This window comes from Manis pentadactyla, chromosome 4 (genome assembly GCF_030020395.1).
Source record: "Manis pentadactyla isolate mManPen7 chromosome 4, mManPen7.hap1, whole genome shotgun sequence".
Lineage (NCBI taxonomy): Eukaryota > Metazoa > Chordata > Mammalia > Pholidota > Manidae > Manis > Manis pentadactyla.
In genome coordinates this window covers 172177892-172204297 of record NC_080022.1, presented here as the reverse complement: position 1 = coordinate 172204297, position 26406 = coordinate 172177892, and the positions used below count along the sequence as shown (strand labels likewise).

The 26406-nt window shown below is 46.2% G+C and overlaps 2 protein-coding genes across 2 annotated transcripts in view; one reads left to right on the top strand and one right to left on the bottom strand.

Annotated features, from left to right (window-relative positions):
* The first annotated feature begins 282 nt into the window (after positions 1-282).
* Positions 283-3596, top strand: HIGD1B (HIG1 hypoxia inducible domain family member 1B). The gene is made up of 4 exons (XM_036882946.2): positions 283-418; positions 1267-1416; positions 2019-2153; positions 2824-3596. The coding sequence occupies exons 2-4, from the start codon at positions 1317-1319 to the stop codon at positions 2886-2888; spliced, it is 300 nt and encodes a 99-aa protein (XP_036738841.1). The 5' UTR covers positions 283-418; positions 1267-1316; the 3' UTR covers positions 2889-3596.
* EFTUD2 (elongation factor Tu GTP binding domain containing 2) overlaps positions 3415-26406 on the bottom strand; it is a 35403-nt gene continuing 12411 nt past the window's right edge. Inside the window, exons 5-28 of the mRNA XM_036882906.2 lie at positions 26103-26178; positions 25545-25610; positions 24750-24785; positions 23596-23686; positions 22594-22676; positions 20400-20566; positions 18529-18653; positions 16044-16107; positions 15574-15664; positions 14053-14188; positions 12730-12857; positions 11633-11826; positions 10582-10693; positions 10047-10187; positions 9304-9405; positions 8240-8322; positions 7622-7708; positions 7261-7387; positions 6973-7060; positions 6279-6397; positions 6049-6143; positions 4512-4665; positions 4224-4331; positions 3415-3870 (exon numbers count right to left, since the gene is read on the bottom strand). Coding sequence (XP_036738801.1) covers positions 3775-3870; positions 4224-4331; positions 4512-4665; positions 6049-6143; positions 6279-6397; positions 6973-7060; positions 7261-7387; positions 7622-7708; positions 8240-8322; positions 9304-9405; positions 10047-10187; positions 10582-10693; positions 11633-11826; positions 12730-12857; positions 14053-14188; positions 15574-15664; positions 16044-16107; positions 18529-18653; positions 20400-20566; positions 22594-22676; positions 23596-23686; positions 24750-24785; positions 25545-25610; positions 26103-26178 — 2569 coding nt within the window. The 3' untranslated portion in view covers positions 3415-3774. The remainder of the gene's footprint in view (positions 3871-4223; positions 4332-4511; positions 4666-6048; positions 6144-6278; positions 6398-6972; positions 7061-7260; positions 7388-7621; positions 7709-8239; positions 8323-9303; positions 9406-10046; positions 10188-10581; positions 10694-11632; positions 11827-12729; positions 12858-14052; positions 14189-15573; positions 15665-16043; positions 16108-18528; positions 18654-20399; positions 20567-22593; positions 22677-23595; positions 23687-24749; positions 24786-25544; positions 25611-26102; positions 26179-26406) is intronic.

The following is a 26406-nucleotide window of genomic DNA, read 5'->3' as shown; positions in this document are numbered from 1 at the left end:
TTAGATCCCAGTGTTCTTAAGAGCACTAGAGGCAATCTAACTTGGGGAAGAATGCAGGATCTCTATCCATCCTTGCCTCTATATTCCCTTCTCAGTTCTCCATACCAAATCCATCTCAGATCCAGTCACTTATGTCCGTGGGAATTAATAGACAATCTAGTTAAGGGTCCCTTCCATTTGGTCTTCCATTACATCCCAGCACTTGGGACTCTGGCCTGGAGCTCAGCAGATGGGGGGTTAAGACTGATGCCCTGTCCCTATCTCCTCCCCTCTTCACTCCTGACTTCACAGTCTCCATAAAGCCCGCTTCCCTGACCCCATAGTGGCAGCTCCATCATCAGCTCTTGGTTGGTTCAAAACAACAGACGCTCAGTCCTGGCCCAGCTGCCTGCACTCCACTTTCTAGCTATCTCCTAGGGTAAGTAACAGCATGTTGAGGACCTGTGGAACCAACAGTCTCTGCTCCTCCAGGAGGGGAGAGGCAACGAACAGAAGTCACCTCAAGTGGGGAGTTTGTCTAATGGCTAGATTTAGAAGACCCCCAACAACAGAACCCCTGGTCTAAGGACCAGAACTCTGGGACTCCATCTAGTTGGTGCTTAGAGCAGACATTTACAGGGGTTCGTAAGTACAGCAATAGGGGTCGCCAGCCAGGGATGGAGGCAGGGGGTTGGCAACTGCAAAGAACCTGGCAAGAGATGGACCTGGAAGTGGGGGCAAGCAGCTCAGAGACCAGACTTTCTTCAGTTAGCATTTATGACCAAAATCTATGCTAAATTATACCCAAACCAACATCCAATCATTTTAATCTCTGGATCTGGTGATTTGGTAACCAATGCTGTAACACTATCTGGGATAGCTCTGGCTTTCTGGGGCCAGATCCTTCTCTGTAGCTCCCTCAGGAACACCGTCAGACTCAAGGCCAGTGGGGTCCCAAGGCTCAAGGCCTGTTCCTCCCACCCTCATCTGTGGATTTGTCCAGCTGTTTTTCTTGGCCCAAGGATCAGACCCATAGGGATGCAGATGGAAGAGGGGAAGCAGAGAAAACAGTGGGGTCAAAATGAGCTGGGGAAGAGGCAGATGTTAGGAAGGAAATGGAAAAATGGCACTATTGGTCCAGCCATCTGAGACAGGTCACCTAGGACATCTTTTCAAGTGGCAACTGTGTTTGGCATGGAAAGAGAGGGTGTCTTAGCAGGCAACTCCCTCCCTCCTACCCCAGACTGAGGAGAACCACACGTCTTATTGTTGACTGCCTCCTTCTAGAGCTGGACTGAAGCCTAGGAGCCTCAGCTGCTAGCATCCGGGAAAGGATCATGTCTGCTAACAAAGGCTGGTGGGTACCACCTGAGAGTGAAGACAGTGTGTCTGAGAAGTTCCTGAGGAAGACCAGGGAGTCTCCACTGATGCCTATAGGTAAGTGAAAAAGGAAGGAAGGGGGCAGGGGGGGCCTTCTCTCAGAGAACATATCTCCTAGTCCTTTCAAAGAATGAAGCAGAGAACTCAAGGGGTCCTACTCACCGATCAACAGCTAGGAGTGAACCAACAGCAAAGGTGCCAAGGGATACACCTTGACAGGGAAATGAGGTGGTCTGGGTGGGTGGAGGTGGCAGCTGAGTGCATGGGATATGGGAAACTTGGGCACCAACACCAGGGTCAGGATGAGATGCAGCAGTTTAGCGTCCCCCAGGGCTTCCTTCCTCAAGGCCCTGGGAGAGTAGGAACACAGGTGCAGGAGCCAGCAGTAGTTGGAGAAGGGCCTGGAGCGGAGCTCACGGGGGTAGAGAAGTCATGATGGCTATCTGTATACGAGAGGAGGGGCATCACTGGAAGGAGGCAGCCACTTTGAAAATGCCACCAAAAACAACAATCTAGTGATGCTCCTCCCCGCTCTCCCTGCCTACGCAGCAGGAAAGCAACCATTTATCCAGACCAGCCTCAGAGTGAGGTGTCCTCTCTCATCAGATGAGCAATGTGCTTGGTGACTTAGACCCAGGGATCATGTTCTCTGCCTACAGGCTTAGGAGGCTGCCTGGTAGTGGCAGCTTACAGGATTTACCGACTGAAGGCTCGTGGTCCCACCAAGCTGTCCGTACACCTGATTCACACCCGAGTGGCAGCGCAGGCCTGTGCTGTGGGTGCAGTCATGCTGGGTGAGTGGCTGGTGACATCCCAGAAGAACAGGGGCAAAATTGATTAGGCAAAATCTGGCTGTGAGTCCTGACAGTTCAGGGAACATTATTTCAGTCCCTGTTCTCTGTAACAGATTCCACATTAAGTCCTTGGTAAAGTCCTCAGACCAAGACATTTGTGGGGTTCCTTCTTTTAACATCCTGTCCCAGCCTGTGAGGATCGCGCAGTCTGCTTTATGACCATTTGTCCTAGACATGAGAAAATCACACAGCGAACATATGCCGAGTTTCCCTTCCTCTCAGGATCAAAAGGTGAACAGCTACATACTAGCTGTGAGACAGTGGACAAATCCCTTTCTGTAGGCCTCAGTTTCCCCACGTGTAGTGTGATGATAACTGCCCTGGCTTGCCTACCTCACAGGTTGCTGTGAGGTTCTGACAGGTCATGTATGTGAAGGTGCTTTGTGAACTGTCAGCAGGTTGCTTTCCCAGGCCCTGTGGTCGGCCGCTTGCAGCAGCTGCTGAGACCAAGGGCAGAAAGATGCGCAGGGGAGCTGGACTCTCAAGGGAATGGCTAGAGCCAGACTCCTGGGGCTGTGCAGTTGTTAGTCCTCTCTGGGACACCTGGGAGAGCAGGAGGGTGGGTGGGGCGTTTGATATCATGGGGTGTTTTTCCTCCCCCTTCACACAGGTGCTGTGTACACAATGTACAGAGACTACATCAAGAGAACAGCCCAGGATGCTGGGGAGAAGTAAGATTCCTATAGGGCCTAGGGCAGGCAGACCCTCTTAGATCAACCCCTGATACGCACCTAATAAAGTTGTTTTGAAGAAAGAGTCTTTTCTTTACATGGGGGAGAACAGTAACGGATTGGTAGTGGCTGATGGGAGGACTCAGAGGGCCGGAAATCAGAGTTCCAGCCCCCAACTCCAGAGGAAGGGAGACTCCTCACGGGCAGAGGAGGAGTAGCAGACCACTGATCTCAGGAACCCAACCACTCCCAAGGCACCCCCGGTCCCACCCAGAAGCACAGTTGGGAGGACAGGCTGCCCGGAGTGGGAGTGGAGTGAGAAGGTGGGGCAGTAAAGAGGCCTCCGTGCTCTCAGGAACAGTGGATTAAGAGCAGGGTACCCCTCCCACTACAGGCTGCTGCCCTGGGGACTCTGCAGGAAGGCTGCAGCTGGGAGCAGAGACACTGAAGCCTCTGGGGACAACATACATCCAGAACCTGAGTGCCAGGCCTAGGCTGGGCAGAGGGTGGGGATGAAAGGAACAGAGTAATGCAGAGGTCAGAATGTTCTGTTCACTTAAAAACCATGTCTAAGGTCATACTGTTAAAAAAAAAAAATTCCATGTAAATCCTGACAGGGCCCCTTGGGGTTAAACACTTTCAATCCCTTCTTCCCTGAATGCAAGCTCCTCTGTTCCCTGGGAATGGAGCCAAGCAGAGGCCACAGAAAGAATCAGGAGGCCGAATGTTCCCCCCTTACTGGGGCTCGGGATTGGAGCCTCTGGGGTCGTTAAAGATGGCCCATGGCTCCCAGAAACACTTGACAACATGGAGTCCAAGTCATCCCGTCCCAGCCTCAAATCCATGATGCGACCACTGCAGGGCGCAGGAGCTGCCAGGAATCCCGGCCCTCACATGGGGTAATTGAGCACGACATCCTGCTTGGCGAGCTCCAGCAGCATAGGGTCATCGAAGAACTTGCTGATGCTGACGTCTTCGCTCAGGCCCTGTGGAGTGGAGGCAAATGCAGGAAGGAGCCCTGTGCGGCGGCTGACTGAGCTGGAGGCCGCAGATAGCTGGTTCTGCGTGGGAGCTGGTGGGGGTGGAATGGCGGCTGAGCTATTTCAAGAGCCCTACCTTAGGGAATCATCACAGGGGAGGAGAAGGCTCTCCTTTCCCAGCCAGACTGGGCCCAGGTCTGGCGCAGCCTGTACAGATCGTATCTCTGCTGTGTGCAGTAAACTGCTCTCAGGCTTTGGGAGAAGGGTCCAAAATGAAGAAGAGAGATCCAACTCCTGGATCAACTCCTGCTGAGACCCCTGGGAGTTGATGGATGGCAATAGGCCTGAGGGACACATACCTTCCTACGGCGGGTTTTGATCATGAATTCTCGAGCCAGGTGGGGAGCTGGCTGTGGCTCCAAGGGGCGGATGACAATGCTCTTGTCCAAAGGATCACCGGGTACAATCTGAAAGGCAACATGGTTTCAGATGGCTCAGGCAGACCTCCCAGGGCATTCAGGCCCAGGAGCAGGACTCATCTCTAGGCTGCTGGAACTCCCACTCTGGGCCTGGAAGGGGAACAGGTCAGAAGGGATTGGCCTTGTAGAGGTGGAGGCCACACTGGCCAGCCTGTACCAGTTTCTCACCTGCCAATGGTGGAAGACAGACAAGGAAAAGGCCTGCCCTTGGGTGTGAGTCCGCAGATCAGTCTCAAAGCCAAAAGAGTCGATGGCTGGGATGAAAGCTTTGATGGTATAGAGAGGAGAGCCTGGGATGGGTGCATCCTGAGTCACATGCCCCCTAAGAAAAAAAAACAAAGGCTGAGTCCCTAGTTCTACTGAGGCCAAAAGCAAAAGAACTGTCCCCAAATGTACCCTATCCCAGAGTTACCATCAAAGAATAACCACAATGGCCCCGGAAGATGACTGGTTAGCCAGAGACGGGTAAGATTCCTCAAGGGAGGAACAACCTAAGACAGGCACAGTCGCAGGGGGGCCATCAGGTGAGAAATTGGGGGTCAACAGAGGTGAGGCTTAGAACCTCACCCCCCCGCTCTGAGAGAAATCTTCTGCATACGTGGATGTTTTATTGCCCTTGTCTAGCTTGGATTAACACATAGTCTATAGGCACACACCTGATCATCTACATGTGCTCTCTTACAACACTAAACTATGTTTTCTACCTTTATCTTGTATCTACCTACCACTTCAGCATTTTATTAAAAATCATAATAATAAAGAGAGAAATGTGGTATCCACATATAAATGAAGTATAAAAACCAAATGAGTATTCATATTTGAACTGACTGTTTATAGTTCATAATGCATGAGCAAAACCGAAAGTTTCTGTGATGACTGCCCTTGTACTGTTCACTATGTAACTTATTCATTATGTAAGAATTTGTTCTCCATGTAAAAACTTGTTTGTTATGCCTCAGAAGATTGGAGACTGACAAAAATTAGGCTTGGAGTGGAATAATGATTGTGCATTGAGCATTGACTCCCCTATACAGAATTTTATTGTCGTTAACAACCATTTGATCAATAAATATGAGAGATGCCCTCACAAAAAAAAAAAAAAAAAAAAAAAAAGGGACAGACTTCCAATGGTAAAATAAATTAGTAACCGGGATGTAATGTATAGCATAGGGAATATAGTCAAGATATTGTAACAGCTTGGTAGGGTGATAGCTGGAACCTAGAATTATGTATATAAATGTTCTACCACTGTGTTGTACACTTGAAACTCATGTAATGTAATACTGTATGTCAACTACCCTTCAATAAAAAATAATTATTAAAAAAAAAAAAAAAGAATAACCACAAACATGCTACAGAGGGCAGAAAAGGCTTGGGGTTCTCACCATAATTCCCTATGGAAGTCAAAGGGGCAGTGGCCTCTGGGAAAGAGTGGGAAGAGTGATGGGACAGGTCCTGTGGACATTCCCACCACTGACATGCTTCAGTACCTTCTCCAAGAGTTCTCTGAGGAGGGGGCCCAAGAAGGAATCCAAATTTTAATCTGCAGTAAAGCTGGGGATTGCCTCATTCCTTTCAAAAAATCAGCTCAGGTGTCAGGAGTGGAGAGGGTTGGGGTGGCGAATCTCTCCTTCCCCAACAGCAGCCGTTACTTCTTGCTTTGCTTTTGCTCTTCGCACTCTCCCTAACATCCAGGGTTGCTCACCTGCGTCTGGCCAGGACAGTATAAACAGCAGAGACACAATCTGCAGGGGCCTGGACCTCCACGAAGTAGTAGGGCTCCATCAGACGAGGAGTGGCCTGCAACAGCAGGAAGAAAGGGTTCCTCAGCTGGGGGAGGGCTGAGGCCTGGGAAACTGGATAAAGGAAAGGTGTGGGGGCCTAAAACGTGGACCTCCACCTAATGCTCTGGAGCTGGACAGCCCCCTCACTTACCATGAGGAAGGCAGAATAGACGACTCTCCTGGCTGTGGGGATGATTTGGCCCCCGCCCCGGTGCAGGGGCTCCTGAGCAACCACTGCATCCAGGATCTTAAACTTGACATTTCGAATCACTGAAAAGGAGATGGGGGAGCTGACCAAGGAGTGGGGATGGTGCTAGTCAAGGGCCTGCGGGTAGAGCAGCTGAGAGCCTCTCGCAGCACTGTAACTGTCTTGTGGCCTCAAAAGCTATCATATGAAATCACCCTGTAGCACAGCAGGGGGCAGAAGTTAAGCATACATTCTTATTTTTATATTTCAGGCCATGCTCAGACATCATAAAACTTCCTCAGGAGTTTATATGCCTCTTTTTCAGGTATTTAATTATTTTTGGATGTTGAATAAGTTCTTGGAATTGCACATTTGTTCCTACTAAGACCGATCTTGGTCTATGAACCGCCCCAGCCCAAACTCCTCTTGATACCGCTCCTCAAACACGTGCCTTCTCAGGAATGAGGAGAAAATGTCAGTCTAGAAATGACTTCATTTCCAGGATGTACTAAGCAGTAGCAACAGGATAGAGGGAGGAGAAGAGATGAAGCTGGTCCAGGACATGGATGACCCTGTGCCCCAAGCTGCTTCCTCATTCACTGGGGGAAAGGACCCTAGAGGACTGGGGTTGGGGAGACAGAGGCGCTGGCAGACTTACATTCATCACAGAGGGGCCCCTCTCTTGTTCCCCACTGGAAACCTTGAACAATGCTGTCCTTCACTGAGCCGAGAAGAGCCTTGTCTACCTGCACAAAACATGAGGGCCCCTTAGCAGTGATCCTGGAAACAGTCAGAGTTTAGAAGGAGGAGAAGGTAGATTTAAGAGATAAGAGAATATTCTCCTTTACCAGAAGGCACAAAATACTTTCAGGAAAAGAACACTTTGCAATTTCTTCCACTGAAGAGCTAAAAGACTGCCGCATAGCTCCCGCCAGCTTTGCTGTACCTCAGACGGCAAGGTATCATCCACCAGGATGTTGGGGCCAGTGGCATCAGGGCCAAAAGCCCAGATGGAGCGTGCAGCCAGCAGATCCCAATCATACTTGGTCTGGAAGAACTCTCCCAACTTCTTCCTGGGGGAAGGAGGAAAAACAGAGGTGCAGACAACTCTGTGATTGTTGGCTCCTGGGGCCACAGGTTCCGTCTCTGGAGGACAGTCACCTTGGCCTGTTCACAATGTGCCCAACACCTTAGCAAAGGCAGGGAGACAAAACTGCCTCCTAGAAGGATGTGTCGTATTAGAGACCCAATAGGTAAGTGGTGGTGCCCCGTCTCCCCTGAGCTTGGAGTCAGAGCCATGTTCTCACCTATTCCAGGTGATCTGGACCACCTCGTTCTCTATGTCCTCAGCAAGGCCCTTCTCAAGAGGCTCAGCGATCATGGTGATCTTGTTCCTAGTTAGAAAGGAAATGTGTCATGAAGAGGGTCAGCAGAGCTAGCAGAAGGGGCATTCCTAAGAAAAGGGTGACAAAGAGATCAGCTAAGGCAGTGACATCATGAAAGTCACAGGGGCAGAGCAGAGCAAACAGGGCTCCTCTTCCGTCTTCTTTCATTTGAATCTACCAATCTCTTAAAAAGTAAGCTTTAGGGCAAAAAAAATTTTTTTTTCTAAGCCTTAAATAGTATTAGTATATTAGGCAGTAAAACAGTAGAGTTGTTGCTGGGGCAAAACTTTAAGATGGTCACATGTTATAGAGAGAAGTGGCAATTATGAAACATCCTAGGAGGACCTAAGGTGAAGAACTCCACAGTGTTGTGCCCAAAGGCAGAAGGGATGAAGGGGCTGGGACAAAACTTGAGCACCCTAAGCACCCCATCCCAAGCTTAGGGGGTTGCTTGTTCCACAATGTTTGTGACTGGGGGGGACCTTGGAGAGGGGAGAGTGCCCCCTGTCAGTCCCAGGGTCACTATGACCACCAGCTTACTTCTTATTGGGTGTTTCAGCAAAGCACTTGAGGGAGGATGTTTCCACCACTGTCTCACAAAATGTGACAACAGGGTCTGCCACCTGGGAGACAAAATTAATTGTTAGGCAAGGTATAATTGTTGGAAGGACAACCTTCTGCCAAAGGGAATTCTGAGGGTCCCTTAACACTACCTCTGTGAGAACCCCCGTCTTAGCATCAGTGACACGTACAGTAGCAGACTCAAAGTCCGTACTATCACTAAGAAGCCCAAGACAATTTAGTGCAGGGTAGAATTCATGTTCCGAAGCCAAGTGTAAGTGGGGATCGACTTTGGGCCTAAATTATAGACCTCCAAAGTATCTTTCAACATGTGTTCAGCTATTTCACCACCACCACTGAACAACTCCTGTGGGCCTGCCAGAGCTGCCACCAGAGACTGAGTAGAAGGTACCCATTCCACTCTCAACCCCTGGCATCTGGGGAGCACAGCTCCTCCCAGAGGCTCCCATGTGGTCTACTACTGGGAAACCCAGTGCCCTCTATAGCACCAGTCCTGGCCACTGGTAGAAAAGCTTAACATGGGTACTTGAGGGTACTCATTCCCACCGCAGGCCGTGAAGAAAATGAGTGTGTCAACTGGGAGACTGGGGCCATGCACTGGGCAGTTTAACTAAGGGGTTACAATGGACCCAGGAGACAATGGATCGAGGAGAGCCAGTCTCCAGTCTCTCCTTGAAACCATCTACTCTGAGCCTTAATTACCACAGATGGGTTAACTGTGCAATTATTTTCTTAGCAAAAGACCAAGAATAACTTTGGCTTGGGAGCCTTGACTTTAAACATAAGACTTTGAGACTATTGAGAATAACCCCACAGAAGGGGGCAAACCATATCTCTAAGACCTTCCTGTAAGGGGAGCAACAGATCATTCTTTTCCCAAACAGATCTCTCCCCGCCGTGCACCTCTCTTCCCTTGGACTTCCCAGGGGGAATCCGGGGTCTGGTTGCTTATACAATCAGTTTGGAGCTGTAAGCCAAGCTCTTGGCCAGGCAGGCACTGAAGAAAAGGGCTGCTGCTTCACCTTGATGTCTATCTCCGAGTACATCTTCCGCAAATCGTGCATCACGCAGTCTAGGTAGAGCTCCCCAGTACCCAGAATCACATGCTCACCAGACTCTTCTACCTGAAACACAACAGTCCTGGTGGTCAGAGACTGGACCCTGATGTCAGCAACAGTAGACAGAAACAGAATCAAGGCTAGAACCCAGGAGGATGGGCCTGAACCCACTATCAGAAACAGCCTGTGTTCAGCATTGGTTCCAGTCTCTTTAAGAAGGATCAGTGGGAACAGCGACCTATGAATCAGTCCTCACCACATCTGGACACTCAGTACAGTGCTACAGGTTGTAAGGTCAGTGATCTAATTTCCATCTTAGCCAGTTAGGGAAAACCCTGCCCTATGTCGTCGATATAAGCTGACCCTTTATCCCTGGCCAGCTACACAGTAAGGTATGTTGGCAAGCTCAAGAGTATAGAAGGATTGGAGTAACTAATTTTTCCCTCTATACTTTCTGGAAAATCAGCTGAAACCGTACTCTCCAAGGACCATTTCCTTCCTATCTGAAGAGTTTTGGAAGATTGACACGCCTGTGTGTGCATGCCACAGCCACATACAAACATAGGTATCATCCTGCCTTCCAGTGACAGGGACTGTCCTGATGCAGGCTGCTGGAAGAAGCAGGTCAGAGATGCCTGATGGATGTGGCAGAGGCCAGTGAGCTGGGGCAAGGAGGGCTTGGCAGATGCTGCAGGCTTTGGACATACCTTGGTGGTGAGGGACGGATAGCTCTTGTTGACCTTGCGAAGACCATCCAGCATCTTGGGCAGCTCTGAGGGGTTGACCGGTTCCACAGCAATCTTGATGACGGATGTGGTGTTGAACTTCAAGGGCCGGAAAATCTGAGCCTGAGATCCAAAATGCAGAGGAGTGAGGGCACCTGTTCTGAATAGGTGCGGAGGTCAGAGAGGTGCTGAGGAGCTTCTGAGGAACAGATTATTCCCTGCCAGAACCCATGGTGCTGTGGGAGGCAACCTCAAGGGCCAATATTCCCATGTATTTTGGCAGAACAAAGAGAAAGACTAAAAGGAACTCCCCTCTAATTCCCAGCACCTGAGCCAACTACAGGAGAATCCAGCAGGGGCAGACTTAGCAGGCTGAGCTTGTGCTGGGGCCTGAACAAGGCAGTGGCAGTAACTCCGGGTCAGCACCCCCGTGAGCTGGCTGCTTGTTAAGCAAGTATGCCATGGTTCCTTGCGACCCTCTAGCTTAAGCCAATCCAGCTGCCTCTTCAGAAACTACCTCCTCATTGCCTCGGGGTTCAGTTATAGTTGCTGTCTTCACAATTGGTTGATCAACACCTTCAATCAGAACCCAATTGCCAGCAGGAACACGGTTCACTTCGATGTGGTACCTAGAGCAACACCAGAGAAAGCAGCAATGGAGTTTGGACAGAGCATTCATCCTGCAAAAGTTACTCAGCACCTGCTATGTAGCAGGCACTGAGCCAGGACAGGGGGGAGCCAAACAGATACATTCCATCAGGGCAGGGATGCAATCAACAGTCATAGGGCCACACACACATGTAGTTCTAAACTCATGGGTGCTGTGAAAGAAAAATGCAAAGTATTTTAAGAGGACAAAACAGGAAAACTTAATTCCACTTGGATGTTGGTGGTAAGCAAGCCACTGCCCCAGAGGTAGTATGAAAGGAAATGCCAAAAGCACCCCAGAAGATAATGCAATTCTCCTAGCTCAATTTCCTTCTGCCTCCTAGAGAATGGGTGGGTTTGGAGGGGGGAAAAGGGACTGTTGGCAAGGTGCAGCAGGCGTGACAGGAACAGGGCTGCCCTGGTTCTACTTCCTGGCTGGGATGCCAGGCTTAGGAACTGCCAAGTAGCCCAGAGGACCCAGCTAGGCCTGATTCTACAGATGGGCATGCTACAAGGGATGCAGCAAAGTCTGCTACCTTGGTCAAAGAATACTCAGTGAGGGTGGGAAATAATTTCTTTTGGAAAGAAACATAAAGGTTATGACTGAAGGAACACAGAAGAGGAAGAGAAGATTAAGATGAGTAAAAATAGGAAACCCTGCTACAAAAGTTCATACAAGCTATCCAAAACGCAAAGGCAAGGCTCTTGGCATTATCCCAATAGTAGCTGCCTTTTGCCTCTAGCAACCCTAAGTAGTAAGAATTAGAAGTCAATAGATCTGCTGTGGGAGGGTCATCTTACCCCCTACTGTAGGGAGCCAGGCAGCTACTTTCTTTCCAAGGACCACCACCCCATCCAGCAGCTTGGGGCAGTCCCCGTGTGTGGCCGATGCACAGCCCTTTAGGCTCTGGTTGCAGTACCTGGCCACAGAGATCCACAGGCGGCCCACAGTGCAGATCTGGGAGTCCTCCTCATCCTCCAGGGTGTAGTTCTCCCCCAGCACCTTCACTGGCTGCCCAGCATGGATGGTGCCGCTGAGCACCCGGCCAAAGGCATGAAACTGAACTCCATCATCTGTGCTGTACATCTTGGTAGTGTGGCACATCAGGGGACCCTGGAGGTGGGGACAAGGTACAGCCTCAACCACACATTCTCTCTGGGGAAGTACCACTGTTTCCGCTTCCCTTGACAGCAATGACTTGAACTCTATGAGGCAGCAGCCCAGACCCAGAGGAAGATGTGGTGGTTTCCTGGGAAAATTCCAAACCCTGCCCTATGCCCTGTTTAGTTAACAGATGTCATAGGCATAGCACTAAAGCTCTTTTCCTTTTTTCTAGGGGGTGAGGGCAATGGGGAAGAGAAATAGGTTTAGGGGGCACACTGGAAGTGTTAATTTGCATGATTACAAGAGTAACTTGTCCAAAATTTCCTCTGAAGATGTAACTCAAAGTCTTAATTGGCTGTATGTTTATGCCAAGAAAGAAGAATGCCTAAACATCTTACTACACTGATGGACAGTGACTGCATTAGGGTATGGGTGGGGACTTGATAATATGGGTAAATGTAGTATGTAGTAACCACATTGTTTTTTCATGTGAAACCTTCATAAGAGTGTATATCAAAAATACCTTAATAAAAAAAAAAAGAAGAATGCCTAAAGAAAGGCTGGGAAAAAATCTTTTCTTAAAGGCCAAGACTGGTAAGATTAGCTACCATTCATTGTTTCTTTATTATCAGGCATAGGTCTAACACAGCCAAAACACTTTTGAATCAATTTAATGCTCATAACAACCACATACTATTATCCTTCTCTTATAGAAAAGACCCTTAAGAAGACAGAATAATGTTCCCAAGATCTTATGACTAGTAACGGTAACATATGACTTTGAGTTCAGGTCTGACTATGCACATGGGAAGGGACAAGGATGGGTGAGAAGGCATTACTTCCATGACCAAAACACAGTATCCCCATACAGGAGGGGTAAAAGTCAGAAAACCAAGGGCCACGTTTTCTTACATCAGGATCACAGTCACTCATAGCCTCGCCGAGGTCAGAGTCCACACCACCAGTGTAGGTATGCTCGATCTTGGGCTTGGCGCCCACCTTTGGAGAGGGGATGTGCTGCACACACATGTCCACGAAGCCTGTGGAGGGAGAAGAGGAGGTTATTACTATACTCTTACAGGGGGAAATGAGCAGTGAGTTACTGATCCATTCACGATGGCCAGAAAGCTACAAGTGAGGGAGCTGGATTCTGTTCTAAAAGCTATGGTGCTAATGATTCTAGGGGAAGCAACACCCTGATTCCTGGGAGTGTGCTGCTAAGAAATCTGGAGTCACACTGATACCACAGAGGAGCAAGAAGCAGGTCTCAGTGGTTCCGTGGAACTCAGCTGACAAAAAATTTAAAGGATCTCTATCACCTTTTATTGAATCTAAGCACTTACTGAGCACTTACACTAAATAAACACCCCATCTCTTCTTTTTTAGATCTGCTTAGAACAACCCCCAAATTGGCTCTTCCCTTTTGGGAACCACTGTATACATTTCTGCTTAGTAAGTTATCCTGCTTTTCTTTAGCAGCCAATAAGCCACACAAGAGAGAACTTCCACCGGCACCCTGGGGTCGGCATGTCTGCCTTCAGCCGGTACCTCCTAGGTCCGACTGAGAGCCAGCCCAAACAAACTAATGAAATCATGCACTTCGGGGATTCAGCCACCTAATTCCTACCAGACTCAGAATCAAGAGATTGTTGAGAGGGCTCTTAGCCACCACCTTTCCACCTCCCTTATTTTATAGATGAGAAATTAGAGTCACAGAAGAACTGAATGGCTGGCTCAGGGTCACCCCATGAAAGGGCAAGGGCTAGAAAAGGATCAAAACCCTAGTCTTTTCTCATCCAGACTGGGGTTCATTCTACTCCATCACCTGCCTTCTGTGTAACTAACATATAGGAGAGGAATTCAAGGGAAAGAGAGATTTGAGTCTATAACTTGCCTCCCAGTCCTAGCCTGGTGCCTTTCCCACTATTTCACATGACCCATGAGTCCACCTTCATGACTGCCCCCTGACAAAAACCCCAGAACCCCAGAATCTGCTACTTCATCTCCTTTACTTGCATGCTCCTCCTGGTAAGGAAATGTAGTTATTTCTGTTTGCCAAGATAAAGAGTTCTTGGTACCACCCACTAAAGAACGCAGCCAGGAAGAAAACCCACATGTTCTGTAGCCCGACCTGCAATTTATTTACAAGAGCCTCAGATCTCCGAACACCACCCACGATGCCTGTGGCAGGACATGGCGATGGCGATATTAAGGGGTCCATGAGCTCTTTATTACCTGTGAACTCGCCAAAGAATTTTTTGCAGACCAGCCTGAGCAGAGGGCGGATGTTGAGCTTCAGCTCCTCCTTGGTCAGGTGGATGCCGAGCTCGTCCAAGGTCCTCGGGAGGCTGGTGTCCACATCACCCACAACCTGTGATGGTACCAGACACCGTATCAGCGAAGTGATAGGGGATGTGGGGAGCTACAGAGGTGGGCAGGGAAGGCCAAAGAACAGTTTGAAAAGTCACTGAAACAGCAGAGCTTTTGGCAAGGACAGCAATTTCGTTTCAGGGAAATCTTTGGTACCTATCCTTCAAACCAACACTGGGCAAAGCCAACTGGGTTAAACCCCCACACCCATAAACCTGGTGCTCTCAGATGGACTGTCAGTGCTGCCCCCTGGTGTCTGAGAAGCAGCATCTCAGCCCACTCAGGAAATCACTTACCTTCCCTCTCTCTCACTTCTGACATTTAGAGGATCACTGCACTGGAAAGACCCAAAAAAGGTCACCGCACAGTCCACTCGCAGGGCCCGCTAAGTCATCCTGGGCCCATTCAAGGTCTCTCAAGAGACAGAGTCTATAAATTTCTTTTATTAATCCATTCCAGTCTGACACAAGATACTAAGTATTCTTCAGTACTAATAAATTTGAATCCTGTTATTTTCGTCTTGTTGCTATGTTTTACTGTTTTTGTTGGTTGGAAGGCCACACGCATTGTGTATATGCCTGTGTTCACTGTGCACAGTGCTTATGAACACTTGCATACTTTATGATTGTCTTGAGACTGCATGAAAATCCCTGTACAACATTGTTACCCTTTCAGTTCTGCCTTTTAGGTAGCACAAATTCATATGAACAAAGATACTATTTTCTTTGGAGCATCCCACATGTTAAATTACATCGTCACCACTGTCTGATGCATCCTTTACAATCTGACAAACATCATTTACATATATGCCCAGATAGTAATTAAAACCAAGTTCATACAGCCATTCTTTTAATGGCTGCAAAATATTCCATTTTATGGGATATACAATGATTTAATTAATCAGATTGTCATTGATGAATATTCAACTTATCTCATTTTTTTTTCCCCTGGTGTTGTAAATAATGCTGTAACAAATAGCACACACACACACACACACACACACACACACACACAAATATACATACATGTATGTGTATCTATAGATGAAGCAATCTGGAGGACTCTCAATTTAATCTGTAAATTAAATTCCTATACCTGAAATTATTCTTTCTCAAGTGTCACATTCTTTTGAATAGTTCAAACCTTTGCCCACAATTTCTCTAGGTTGCACCTTTTCCTCCTGTTATACCTTCCGCTTTTACTCTGATATGCAACAGTACTGAGAAGACTGTAGTATTTGGGATCCCGGACACTGGTGATAATCATCCTGCTTCTTAGTAAGGCAAAACTGAGCAAGTTTAGGGGCAGGGGGAAGTCAGAGTTCACCAGTCTTTCCACCTTGTGCCCTAAAGCACAGATCTGAGCCAGGGAGCCCAACACACCTACCTGAGCGAGGATCTTATAAAGGGGCTCCAAAATGAACTCCACGAAGCTCCTCTGGGAGCTGCTGGTTGGGGCCTTTTTTGTGAACTTTCGCCTAAAGAGGAAAAAAGTTATGGGTGATCCAGGAAGGAGAAGGCAGTGTCACTAACTTCAAGGGTATAATTTCCTAAATTCTGAATCTGAGCAGGGCCAAGGGGAAAGAATGTGTATGTGATCTTAACATTTCCAAAGAGAAGTTCCTGAGAGCGTATATGGTTAGGACTCTTATGCAGGTCTGAGCTCAGCTATAAAGACCTCAGGAGAAACAGCTTTTCACCCTATTAGAGCTCATGAGGACAAGCCACTTACAGGAGGAAAGATAGTAGTTCATGTCTAATAAAAGAGTAGGTTTTCATCTTAGGAACTCTTTCTCTCCTTGTCCTCACTGGGAAAATGGACCACCCCTCTAGAGTCACTTCCCAAACTCTACTTACGTCTTGGGGTTGAAGTAGATGTCACCCCAGAGTCTTTTAGCAAATTCCTGGTAGTTAATGTCACCTATAAGAGAAGCCATACAATTATAATCTACCTAGCCAAGTATACTGTTTGGAATTCTGTTTCATGTGCCCCAAGTAGTCTGTTAGCTGAGGAGTTCTAACACACTCCTTTCCCAGGTCCAGAAAATTCCTTCCACCCAGACAGGTACACAAGGACACTGAGGCACAAAGGACAGGACTGGTCCAAAGCTGACAAGGCTATGCTGGAGCCCAAATGAGCACTCAGGTAGCTCCATCTCCAGCAAGTATAGGACTAAGCTATGGCCAAGGGTACGTTATGTACTTTTTCCTCTGATAGAACCAGCTCAACTATCTATTTGCTGTCCTGTCTGCACCTAAGCCCTGTCCCTTCTGGAGGTGGTGCTTAATGGTTCCCTCACTCTGTCTCGATCCACAGAAGCTCTGCTGTGCTGCCAGCATGGTCAGCCTCTCAGCTGCAGGGTCACGCTAGCCCTAACCTCTAGAAGGCAGACACCTAGCCCTCTGGAGAGAAAACACCAAAGCCAACCTTTGTCTCCTCTTTTACCTATTAATATTTTAGTTTGACCGCAGCTGCTAATCCGGGTTAGACTGAATCAAGCAATTGTGGCTTTTAAAATTCAAGATCTTCTGAGTTAAGAGCTCCTGTAACATTCGGTTAGGTCACTGGTATCACCGACTCTCGTGGATATTTCTACCCAGATGTCAGACTGTTCTCTCTCTCAAGATGGTATAAAGCAAATTCATCACCTTTTCCCTAAAGCCACATTCCCCTTCAGACTTTTCTTTCAGTGGGGCTACCAGTGGCATTTCATCTAAGCTCAGAATCTTTTCCTTCCCCACTTTGTTCATCACCAAGTTCTTCCCTGCTTTCCCATGTTATTAGTTACTGAAATTCGCTCTCCTCTGTGAACCATTTTGTCTTTTACGTACCTCTACCACTGCACTGAATGTATGTTGTGCTATAATCAGTGGACTGAGCTGCTTGATTACTCACAAGAACTAGGCCTAGTGCACAACAGAAGTGTAATAAACACTTACTGAAAGAATGATCGAACATCTCTTTACTCCATTCCCTCCTTTTCAATCTCACAGATAACATTAATCCAGTATTTGCCACCCTGTTTCTGAATACTGGCAAAATGTCTGAACAGGTATTCGTTCTATATCCTCTCCTCTGGTCTGTTTCCATCAGTTTTGCACATATCACTCCACCCCACCCCAATACTTAAGAGCTCCAAACTGACTAAAGGAGAAAGTCGAAATTCCTTAACCTGGCATTCCAAACCCTCCTCAATGTGGTCCCAACCCACCCTGCCAGAAGTCTGACCTGAACTCTCCTGCTTGGTGAAACAGTCCGTGGTTACTGATCAGACTGCCTGCCTCCTGCCATCTCTCCCAGCACTATGATTCTGGAATTCCTGGCTCGCTACCCTCCACTTGTCTCAGCCCCATAAACTTTACTGAAATAGGTAAATTCTTGTGATCTAATGCTAAGTGAATATCCTGTGTTTTTATGTATTTTACTCACTTATGTAAAACACTAAACAGAGAAAAGAGGAACCATAACAAAAGGCAATGGTTATGGTAATGAGGTTAGGGGGTGAATTTTGATTTCTTGACTAGGTTTTACTGTACTTTCCAATTTTCTACAGTGAGAATGCAGTAAATGCATACATACTAAAACCAAGTTTTATTTGTCCCTTTTTTCACAAAAGCAAATGTATCCACACTAAGTGCAATAGGACAACTAGCTGGTGAGAAGAGAAACACAATGCTCCAGCGCCTGTCAGCTGCGAGATCTCTCCCAGTCTGTTGTCTCCTCAGGTCTAAATATGGGTGATAATGACCCCTCTAAGGAAGTACAGTATTTGACACACATGACAGGACATGGTTCCTACTGGAATCTGAGGGAACTGGGGAGGCAAAGAGGTGGAACGCGCAAGAGCCTCTTGAGTGAGATGCTGGTCCCAGGGCTCTGGTATGGAGGCTCCAGGGACCAATAAAATCATTCAACTGGACATCCCTGTCTGATCCAACATGAACTCTCAAGTAGGCCTACAAAATATCTATGTGTATAGATACGGCTGGAAAGGCAGCTAGAAGCACTACTAGCAAGAGAGAGTCCCACCTGAGAGGCCTCTGTGGGTACAGATATTTGCTTTTTGACAAAATCTGTCCCTAGGAGAGATTCCTAGTCTTAAAATGAGCTCCTTCTTCACCCATTTCTTCCTAATCATCTTTATTTTTCTATTGTTTGGAAACCACTTAGCCTAAAGAAAGGGTGTAGGGGCCACAAAGACCCCCAATGTGACAATAACAGTTGATAAAATGTGCCCCCAACTGGGGCACTCTGGCAAGAAGCCAATTTCTAAACCATTCCATAGGAAAGGCAACATGACTCTGGGAAAGCTGACGAGACAGAATGCCAGCCGGAGCTTACCAAAGGTGTCAGCATAGATCTTGGCAAAGGAGCCCAGCGTGAAGCAGATGCTGTACTGGGAGCTGGAGAAGCAGACGTTGCCCAGGAGTGGGGAAAGGATCAGGTTCTCATCAGTGGAATACATGCTGAAACAGAGGCTGTCATGAGCACAGAGCAGCAACAATGCCTGGGTGAAGGGCAGGGACTGCATATGAAGTCTCGCTCCAGCCCTGACCCTCAGAAGGGGCTTGCATAATACACTCAGCCTTGCCGCAGCCTGGTCCAAAAAAGGGACCCGAAGCTGTTGTTCCCTAACTTCCAGTAACAAGCTGACTTTCCAAAGCTGGGAACATTCTGCATGATCTTGGAGAAGTTAACTGCACTGGATGGGCAAGGAAAAACTTGAAGGACAGAGACAAAGATCTTGGAACACAGGAAATGAATGTGTAAGACAGGTCTACCTTTCAGAGAAATCTCAATTTCACAAATGCAATAGACATAAACATCAGTATAAATGAGTAAATGGAAGAAAAAAGGCAACTCTGCTCCCCACCCTCACTGGCCTACTCTATTCTGTTTTGTTTGGCCTTCTTTTAAAAATTTGTGACAAAACTTTTGAGTCTTAGAAGCCATGGAGAAACCACAGCATCCCAAGTTAACATTTAAAAGAAAACCAGTTGTGCTCAGGGATCAAGTCTACAACCCTAGCCTTATTGACACAGGTTTATGGAATTTCTAAATTTAGAAATGAAGTATTGGCTTATATACAGCAGTCCCCTACCTCACTCAACTCAACCCCACTCCCAAGTTATGCTCCCCAGGGGCAACTGCTTTCAAATCTTTTAAAGCTGCTTTTAGAGCATGTACCCCTATATTTCTAAATAATATGTTAATGGTGCTATTTCTTGTTTAGAGGCTGGGCTAGGACTTCTGGACTTCCTGTTTTGGTAGATCAGGACTTAACCCTATCCTAACTCCATGACCTCCCTTTAAAGAAGTTTATTATTTTGTCTTTTGACTCCTGATGTTATGTTGGGCTCTGGTCATTCTCATAGGCAGGGACAAGATATATCTCTGTTGAGGATTAGTGCTACAAACTGGGAGTCTCTGGAAGGTAAATCTGTCTCTGGCCATGGAGGCACTACCGCCAGTCCTTAACTGGAGAGGTGTTCTCTCAGCAGGATGGCCTCATTCTGGCCCTTTGAGGGGCCTCAGGAAGTCATCCCGTACAATGAATCAGCCTACAGATAAGACTGTCTTGAAGATATATTTAACCTATTTTTCAAAGTCACCTTGATATTGTACTCTAAGGTCTTCCAACCATCATTCATACTTATTAATGTGAGCCCGAAATCCATCTTGTTGAAAAGCAGCTATTTCCACAAAACAATAGCCAACAGTTCTTTCATTTACTGAATCTGTGCTAAGAAAATAACAGCAAACATTATTCTCCAATCAGTTACTATATCCTAAGCACTGTGCTAAGTGTATTACAACAAATAACTATTTTTTTGTGATATCCCATAATGTAAATATCAGTATTATTCCCTTTTCACAGAAACAAAGCTGAGGCTCTACAAACTTAATTTGCCCAGCTTTACATGGTTGGCATGGGGTGAAGATGAGACAAGACTGACTCCAGAGCTCAGGCACCCACCATGACACTAAACTGATGAGGTGTATTAGGCTGCACAACTGATTAAGGCACAGAGTTAATGAGTCCAAAGCCATGGAGTCAATCCCTGTAGATGTGCCTCCAGCTTTGTTTAAATAGCTCAACAACACAGGCTAAAAAAAATCAGACTTGCCCCTGAAGGGTGTTCAAGGTGAAGATTTATAAAAAACAGACTCCCTCAGGACAGGAAATTCACCTGTGGGGTCTGGTCCTATACCTTATCAATCCATTGACCTCATCTACAATGTGGCGCAGCTTGTAATAAGCATCTGTCGGGGGCAGCTTCAGCTCCAGGATCAGCCGGTCAATCTTGTTGATGCACACGGTGACGGCCAGCCTTTCTTGCACTGCATGCTTGATCAGTCGCTCTGTGTTCAGCATCACCTGAGAGACACAAGGCTCAGAAGGTAGTGAAGAGAGCCGGAGGGCAGAAAAGACCGAGCAAAGCCAAAAAGGGCACTATTTTAAAACATGAAATATGAGGAAAAGAGGACCTGGGAAATACATTGTTGAGTGGAAGCAGAGGATATCTTGCCCAAGGACAGATTCAGGAACTTTAAGAGGGCATCTTGCAGGACTGAGAAATGAATAAATACACTGATGGTATTGGGAGCCAGGTTTCTCTGGGCTAGAGAAGGAACAGAGGAAGGCTTAGGAAGAATCTCGGTGCTGAATTGGAATTGTGAATATTAGAATGAACTAAAGATTTTTCTTCCTTTTTTATTATGTTAACCATTTTAATATACATGTATAGAAACAGAGATATGTGTGGATGTGTATTATCTGTGTTCAGAGAAAGGACCTAGAAGCAACACACCTCAGTAGCAACGAACACATTCTGTTCTTTGTTTCTGAATACCAGCCCCCACTAAAAGGAGCCAGAGTTCCTCAGAGAAATGGCTGGTTCCAGGATTGGGACAGGGAAAGTACAAGGAGTCTACGTCATCTTTCTGCACCTAAAAGTAAGGAATTACTCAAAAAAAACCTGGGACATGTCAAAAAGATAATGGACCCAGCCTGAAGGAGCTTTCCTTACCCAAAACTGGGAAAACTAGAGTACCACAATACTAAGGAGAGTAGTGGATTATAAACCACTGAGTAAAACAAAAACCTGCCAGTTAAGTAAAAATCCATATATCTATACTGAAAATAAAGCAAGTGGGGAGAAGGGGAAGCTTTTTCTTACAATAGAATTCCAACAAATAAATACAGAGGAATAAGAATTGGAAAATCACTGTTAGCAACTATTACAGAAATAAGCTAGGAATGATCAATGGATGATTAAACTAAAGTTTGTCAAGGAATGGAATGTAGGCCCACCTTAACTGAGCAATCAAAGTTAAGATCACCAATGATGGGATAAGGGGACATCATGGATCTCCTGATGTGATTGATGGGCTAAAAAGAATGCAACTATACTTGTGGAGAATTCCTGCCAAAGACAACCTGAGGGTAACCACATGGAAACATTAGACAAACCCAGACTGAGACACAATCTACAAAATAAATGGCTTATACTCTTCAAAAATGCCAGTGTCACAAAAGACCAAGAAAAGCTAAAGAACAGCTCCAATTAAGAGAGCCCGAAGAGACGTGAAGACTAAATGCCACGTAGCATTCTCGATTAGGGGGAAAAGGTGTACAAAGGATATCATGAGATAACTAGTGAAACTGAATAAGGTCTGTAGAAAGAGATCTGTACAACAATATTGTATTGATACTGAATTCACTGATTTGGTTAACTGTGGGACAACTAGGAATATCCTTGTCATTAGGAAATACATTCTGAAATATTTTACTTTCAGGCAGTTCGAGAACAAAATACAGGCACACATGTGAGTGCATGTGTAGATGTACAGAGAATTACAAAGCAAATGAGAGTAAGTTCTCTGTACTATTCTTGGAAATTTCTGGTAAGTTTGAAATTATTCCAAAATGAAGTCAACTTAAAAAAAAAAGTGGGGGGTCCCGCAACTCTGGGTCCCTCTGCTGGCTATCTTGCCAGTTGCAACATGAAGGAGGTTGCCAAATTACCTACCTGCTCTTTCCATTTAGAATATAAAAGACACACACCCTGGGTCTTTTAACTCCAATCTCTCTCCAGTTTAGGAAAACTCATTAACATTTAAAATCCATTTATATGAGTATACTCTCCTCCCTCCCTTTTCTTTACATCTTCCATTTTATCTTTGTGTCTCCTGAATGACAATGGGTCCTTTCATTTTGAGCTTCACTGGGCAGGGAGTCATACTGAGAACTAATTTTGAGCTTCATTTGCTGGCCTAATTTAAGAGCAAACGTAAGCCTTAATCCTAGAGACTTTCATGTTCTCTGGCTCCCAGCTTGCTCAGTGTGCTGTGGGGCAAAGCTAACAGGGAGGGGAAGTCCTAAGGGATTCAAATCAGACTCACGCCCTCGGCAGCATCGATGAAAAGGACCACTCCATCTGAGATGCGCAAGCCAGCCGTGACTTCATCAGAAAAATTCACATGTCCTGTAAAGTAAATACCAGCAAATCACCATTGGGTGGTGGCAGGATAAAGCACAATTGACTTGTAGGTGGTCTGAGGGGCACTGCAAAGTATGTGAACTAAACATCCCCTTTCCCTTCTCCCCACAGCTCCCTGTAGCGTGTAAAATCCCACCATTTAGAGTCACATTCTTGGTTTAAATTTTCATATAGGAGGCCCTCAAGCAAAAAGAAGGAAATGTTCTACTGAGGAGGGCAAATATATTCACAGTCACACATCAGCTTAGTCTAATCAGCAATAAGCAGAGGTCTGTATGACACAGAACAATCTGGAGGCAGGAGAAAGGGCAGAGGAGGGCCTGGAGCATGGGAAAAGTACTGGTGGGGGGAGGCAGGAGCTGAGAGGTGTGAGAGTGCTGGGCAGCCGATGGCAAACAAGGTCCATCTGTCAAAGCCCAGATTTTTCTACTGAAAACTCTGCCCTGAATTGGTCCCTTCCATAAGACAGGCAGACACAGGGCAAGGTCTGCTGCTCCCCTGTAACCTGTGTGTCCACCAGCAGCTAGAGTGTCAACCCCCAGACTCTTCTTTTAAAGACTGAGAGTGCCTTAGGCCAGGGACCATGTCTGACTCACCTCAGTGACCCCAATGCCTAGCATAGGGGGTGACACAGGCTGGAATGAATACATGAGTAAGATTCCGTACAGTTTAAATTCTCCAGAGTGGAGTAAAGAGAGGTGCAAAAGAGAAGGCCTGGAGAAGCATGCCTGCTAATTACTAGTCAGAAGCAAAGGAGATAGTTAAAAATGAAAATGGTATCAATGAAGGGAGAAGTGAAGGGAATGTGGAAAAAATGTAATGCTCTGTTCTGTTCTGGGAAGAGTGGGAGCACAAAAACAAACTGCACAAGGATCTGATAGAAAAAGGGCAGGGAACGTCCTACCTGGAGTGTCCATGATATTGAAGAGGTAAGATTTTCCTTTGGTATCTGGCAAGACCACTGTCACAGGAGTGCTTTTGATGCCAACACCTCTCTGCAAGTCAAAAGAGAGTGTGATCAATGCTTCTTCCAATGCAAGAGGGGCTCATACTGCTCTTGGGGCTTGCCAGCTGCTAGAAAATTACACTGACGTCTCTCACTGGGTGTGATTTTTATATAGGCCTCTAACCAGAATGACCTTGTAGATTAAATATCTTGGTGTTAAACAGCATTTTGGGGAGGGTTTGGTTCAAATATAAAAAAGTAAAAATAAAAAGGAACAAGCAAGCAAAGCAGTATTAAACCTTATCAGACAATCAAGGGTCCTGAAATCATACACTGGAAACAAAAAAATAACTAAGCATTATATAAATAAAAAAGAAACAACCTGGGACATTTTAGGAGTTTAAAAAGAAAAACATTAAAAAGGCAATAACAGAAAAATATATTTAAAACAACAGCAGCTAACATTTGTTGATTGCCTATCATATGCCAACACTGTTCAAAGTTCCTTTAGTTAACCATCCTTAAATACTGGAGCTTTCCATGTGGTCATGTAAGAAAAAGAGACAGAAATAAAGGAGACGGGGAAAGAGCGGGGGTTAGAGGGGTAAAGATCCAGATGGCAAGAAAAAAGAATCACCATTTGGAAGAGGAAAGGCAGAGACGTATGCTCACTCCTGTATACACAAAAAATAGCACAAAGACAGATGAACACATTCTCAAAGAGAAGCTACTCCTAGAAAGAGATTATCATATAGACAGAATCATCTAATAGACTTTAAGGAGGATGTCATTTTAAAAATCATGTTGGCTTCTGCATAGCATACAGTATAAATGTAGACACCACCTCTTAGTATTTGCCCTATTAGGCCAAATTAATTCAGTCAAGGATAGGAGGGACCCCCTCCTACCTGACAGCTTGCCTACCCAGCTCTCTTTCAAATAACAGATCACTGGATGACTGGAAGAAGCAGGGAGATACAGAGGTGTGCGGCGGGAGGAAGGTGGGGTGTGGTACAGGCCGAAGTGTTACCCTGAAGACTCCCTTCCATTCCCTACAAAACTACTGTTGGGGCTGGTGTGAGCAACAATCGGATTTCTCAAGGTCTACTTACCTCCTGCTCTGTGAAGAGGATGTCAGTATAGCACAGCTGAAAGAAACAAACTGTTACCACCTGAATTCAGGCTCCTCACCCACACAAACCATCAATCACTTCCCCTCACCACCTCCCAACTCAAGGGTTTCTGCCTCAGGAGAATAGATGGAAGACAGCAGGATGTCCCTACAGAAATTCCAGACGATGAGACCAGTGCCCTCCCAGATAGAAAATGTTCCTTAAAGTGTGTTCTCTAGGGTGGGAGGTAGGGAGTGGGAGCGGTCGCTTGAGACAAGGCACAGCTGGAGAGCTAAATTCTATCAAATGCACTTAATTCTTGGCGTGGTAAAGGAAGACACACCTAGCCTTCATGGATCCCCTGTACGTCAAAACAGTCAATCTGGCAGAGATTGAATATTTATTGCACTGAGACTTGCAACTACACTTGTCCTCATTCACAGGCATTTAAATTCATCATGAAAACAAAATCCAATTGTATTATATTTATAGAGTTGGCTATTAACACTATAACAGAAAAGAATAGGCTGTAAATGTTGGGATATATCAGAACAGACAGGGATCCCAAGTGCAGAACAGATCACCCAAAAATACTGCAGGTTAATATCCTCTATGCTCCTGAGAAAGTTGAAATTGTTTTCTTAAAGGCTATGAATAGATATAATTATAAAGCAGCACTTTGTAGGCATCATTATTTATAGTAAGAATGGGAAGGTTAAAGGAAGGGGAAGGAGAGAGACACCCTTGTATATTCTGAATGGTTCATTCTAAACCCTCTACAGAATTTCTACTTACATCTTGATCATAGCGCTTTCTGATTTCTGGATGAGTCTGCTCTATTAAACAATCTACAAAACATGTCTGAAGGGGAAAAGAAGGTTAAGATATGCCAACCACAGAGGAAAATCTACTCTACCCTTCCCCCTGCTCCCAATAAACCATACAATTTAGGAATAAGGAGAGGAAGGGGAAAGCAAGGAGGATTATGGGACAGCAAAGGATTAACACTGAAGCCACAGGATTATTTTCAAATGAAAGATGATATTTTTCTTGGACAATCATCCCCCAGGAAATAAAAACTTATAAAATCAGAGTAAGGCTCAATTTCCCCTCTTCTTCCAGATGTAGACAAAAGGCTCAGACATGCAAGTAGCTTAGGAACAGGCTCCATCTGTTGCTCAGGCAGAGCTAGAATTTCACGACCTGGTTTCATAATAGGCACAGAGGCCCCCCAGAGTCAGGAGGTGCAGCCTTACATCTTCAAAACCCCAACCTGTGACTCTGAGAGCTGAAAAATGAGCAGGAACTAAGAGAAATACTGTTCCAAGTAGCTGAAAGTTCTCTCACTCTCACCTTGCCATGGTGGAGATGACCACAAAGGGTCACATTTCTGATGAGCTCTGAGTTATCCATCAGATCTGCCAAGAAACTGAAAGGAGAAAGGAAAAGAGAGAAGAGACTTTGGCAGAAGCTTTCAAATGGGGAGTGGCACAAAGGAGGGTTAGTAATTTTTGGTCAGGAACAACTTTCAGACCAACTGGAGAATGCTCAGAGGCAGACGTGAATTTCCACATCTACATAGATCTGGCTTTGGGAATGGAGCAGACTTATCCATGAGGTGACACAACCCATGAAATGTCATTTTCAACAGTAAAAT

Bases quoted from the DNA above. Each gene is read 5' to 3' on its own strand.
- HIGD1B (XM_036882946.2), top strand. From the start codon at position 1,317: ATGTCTGCTAACAAAGGCTGGTGGGTACCACCTGAGAGTGAAGACAGT. The intron at 1,417-2,018 runs GTAAGTGAAAAA...CTCTGCCTACAG, and splicing joins GTCTCCACTGATGCCTATAG to GCTTAGGAGGCTGCCTGGTA. The intron at 2,154-2,823 runs GTGAGTGGCTGG...CCCTTCACACAG, and splicing joins TGTGGGTGCAGTCATGCTGG to GTGCTGTGTACACAATGTAC.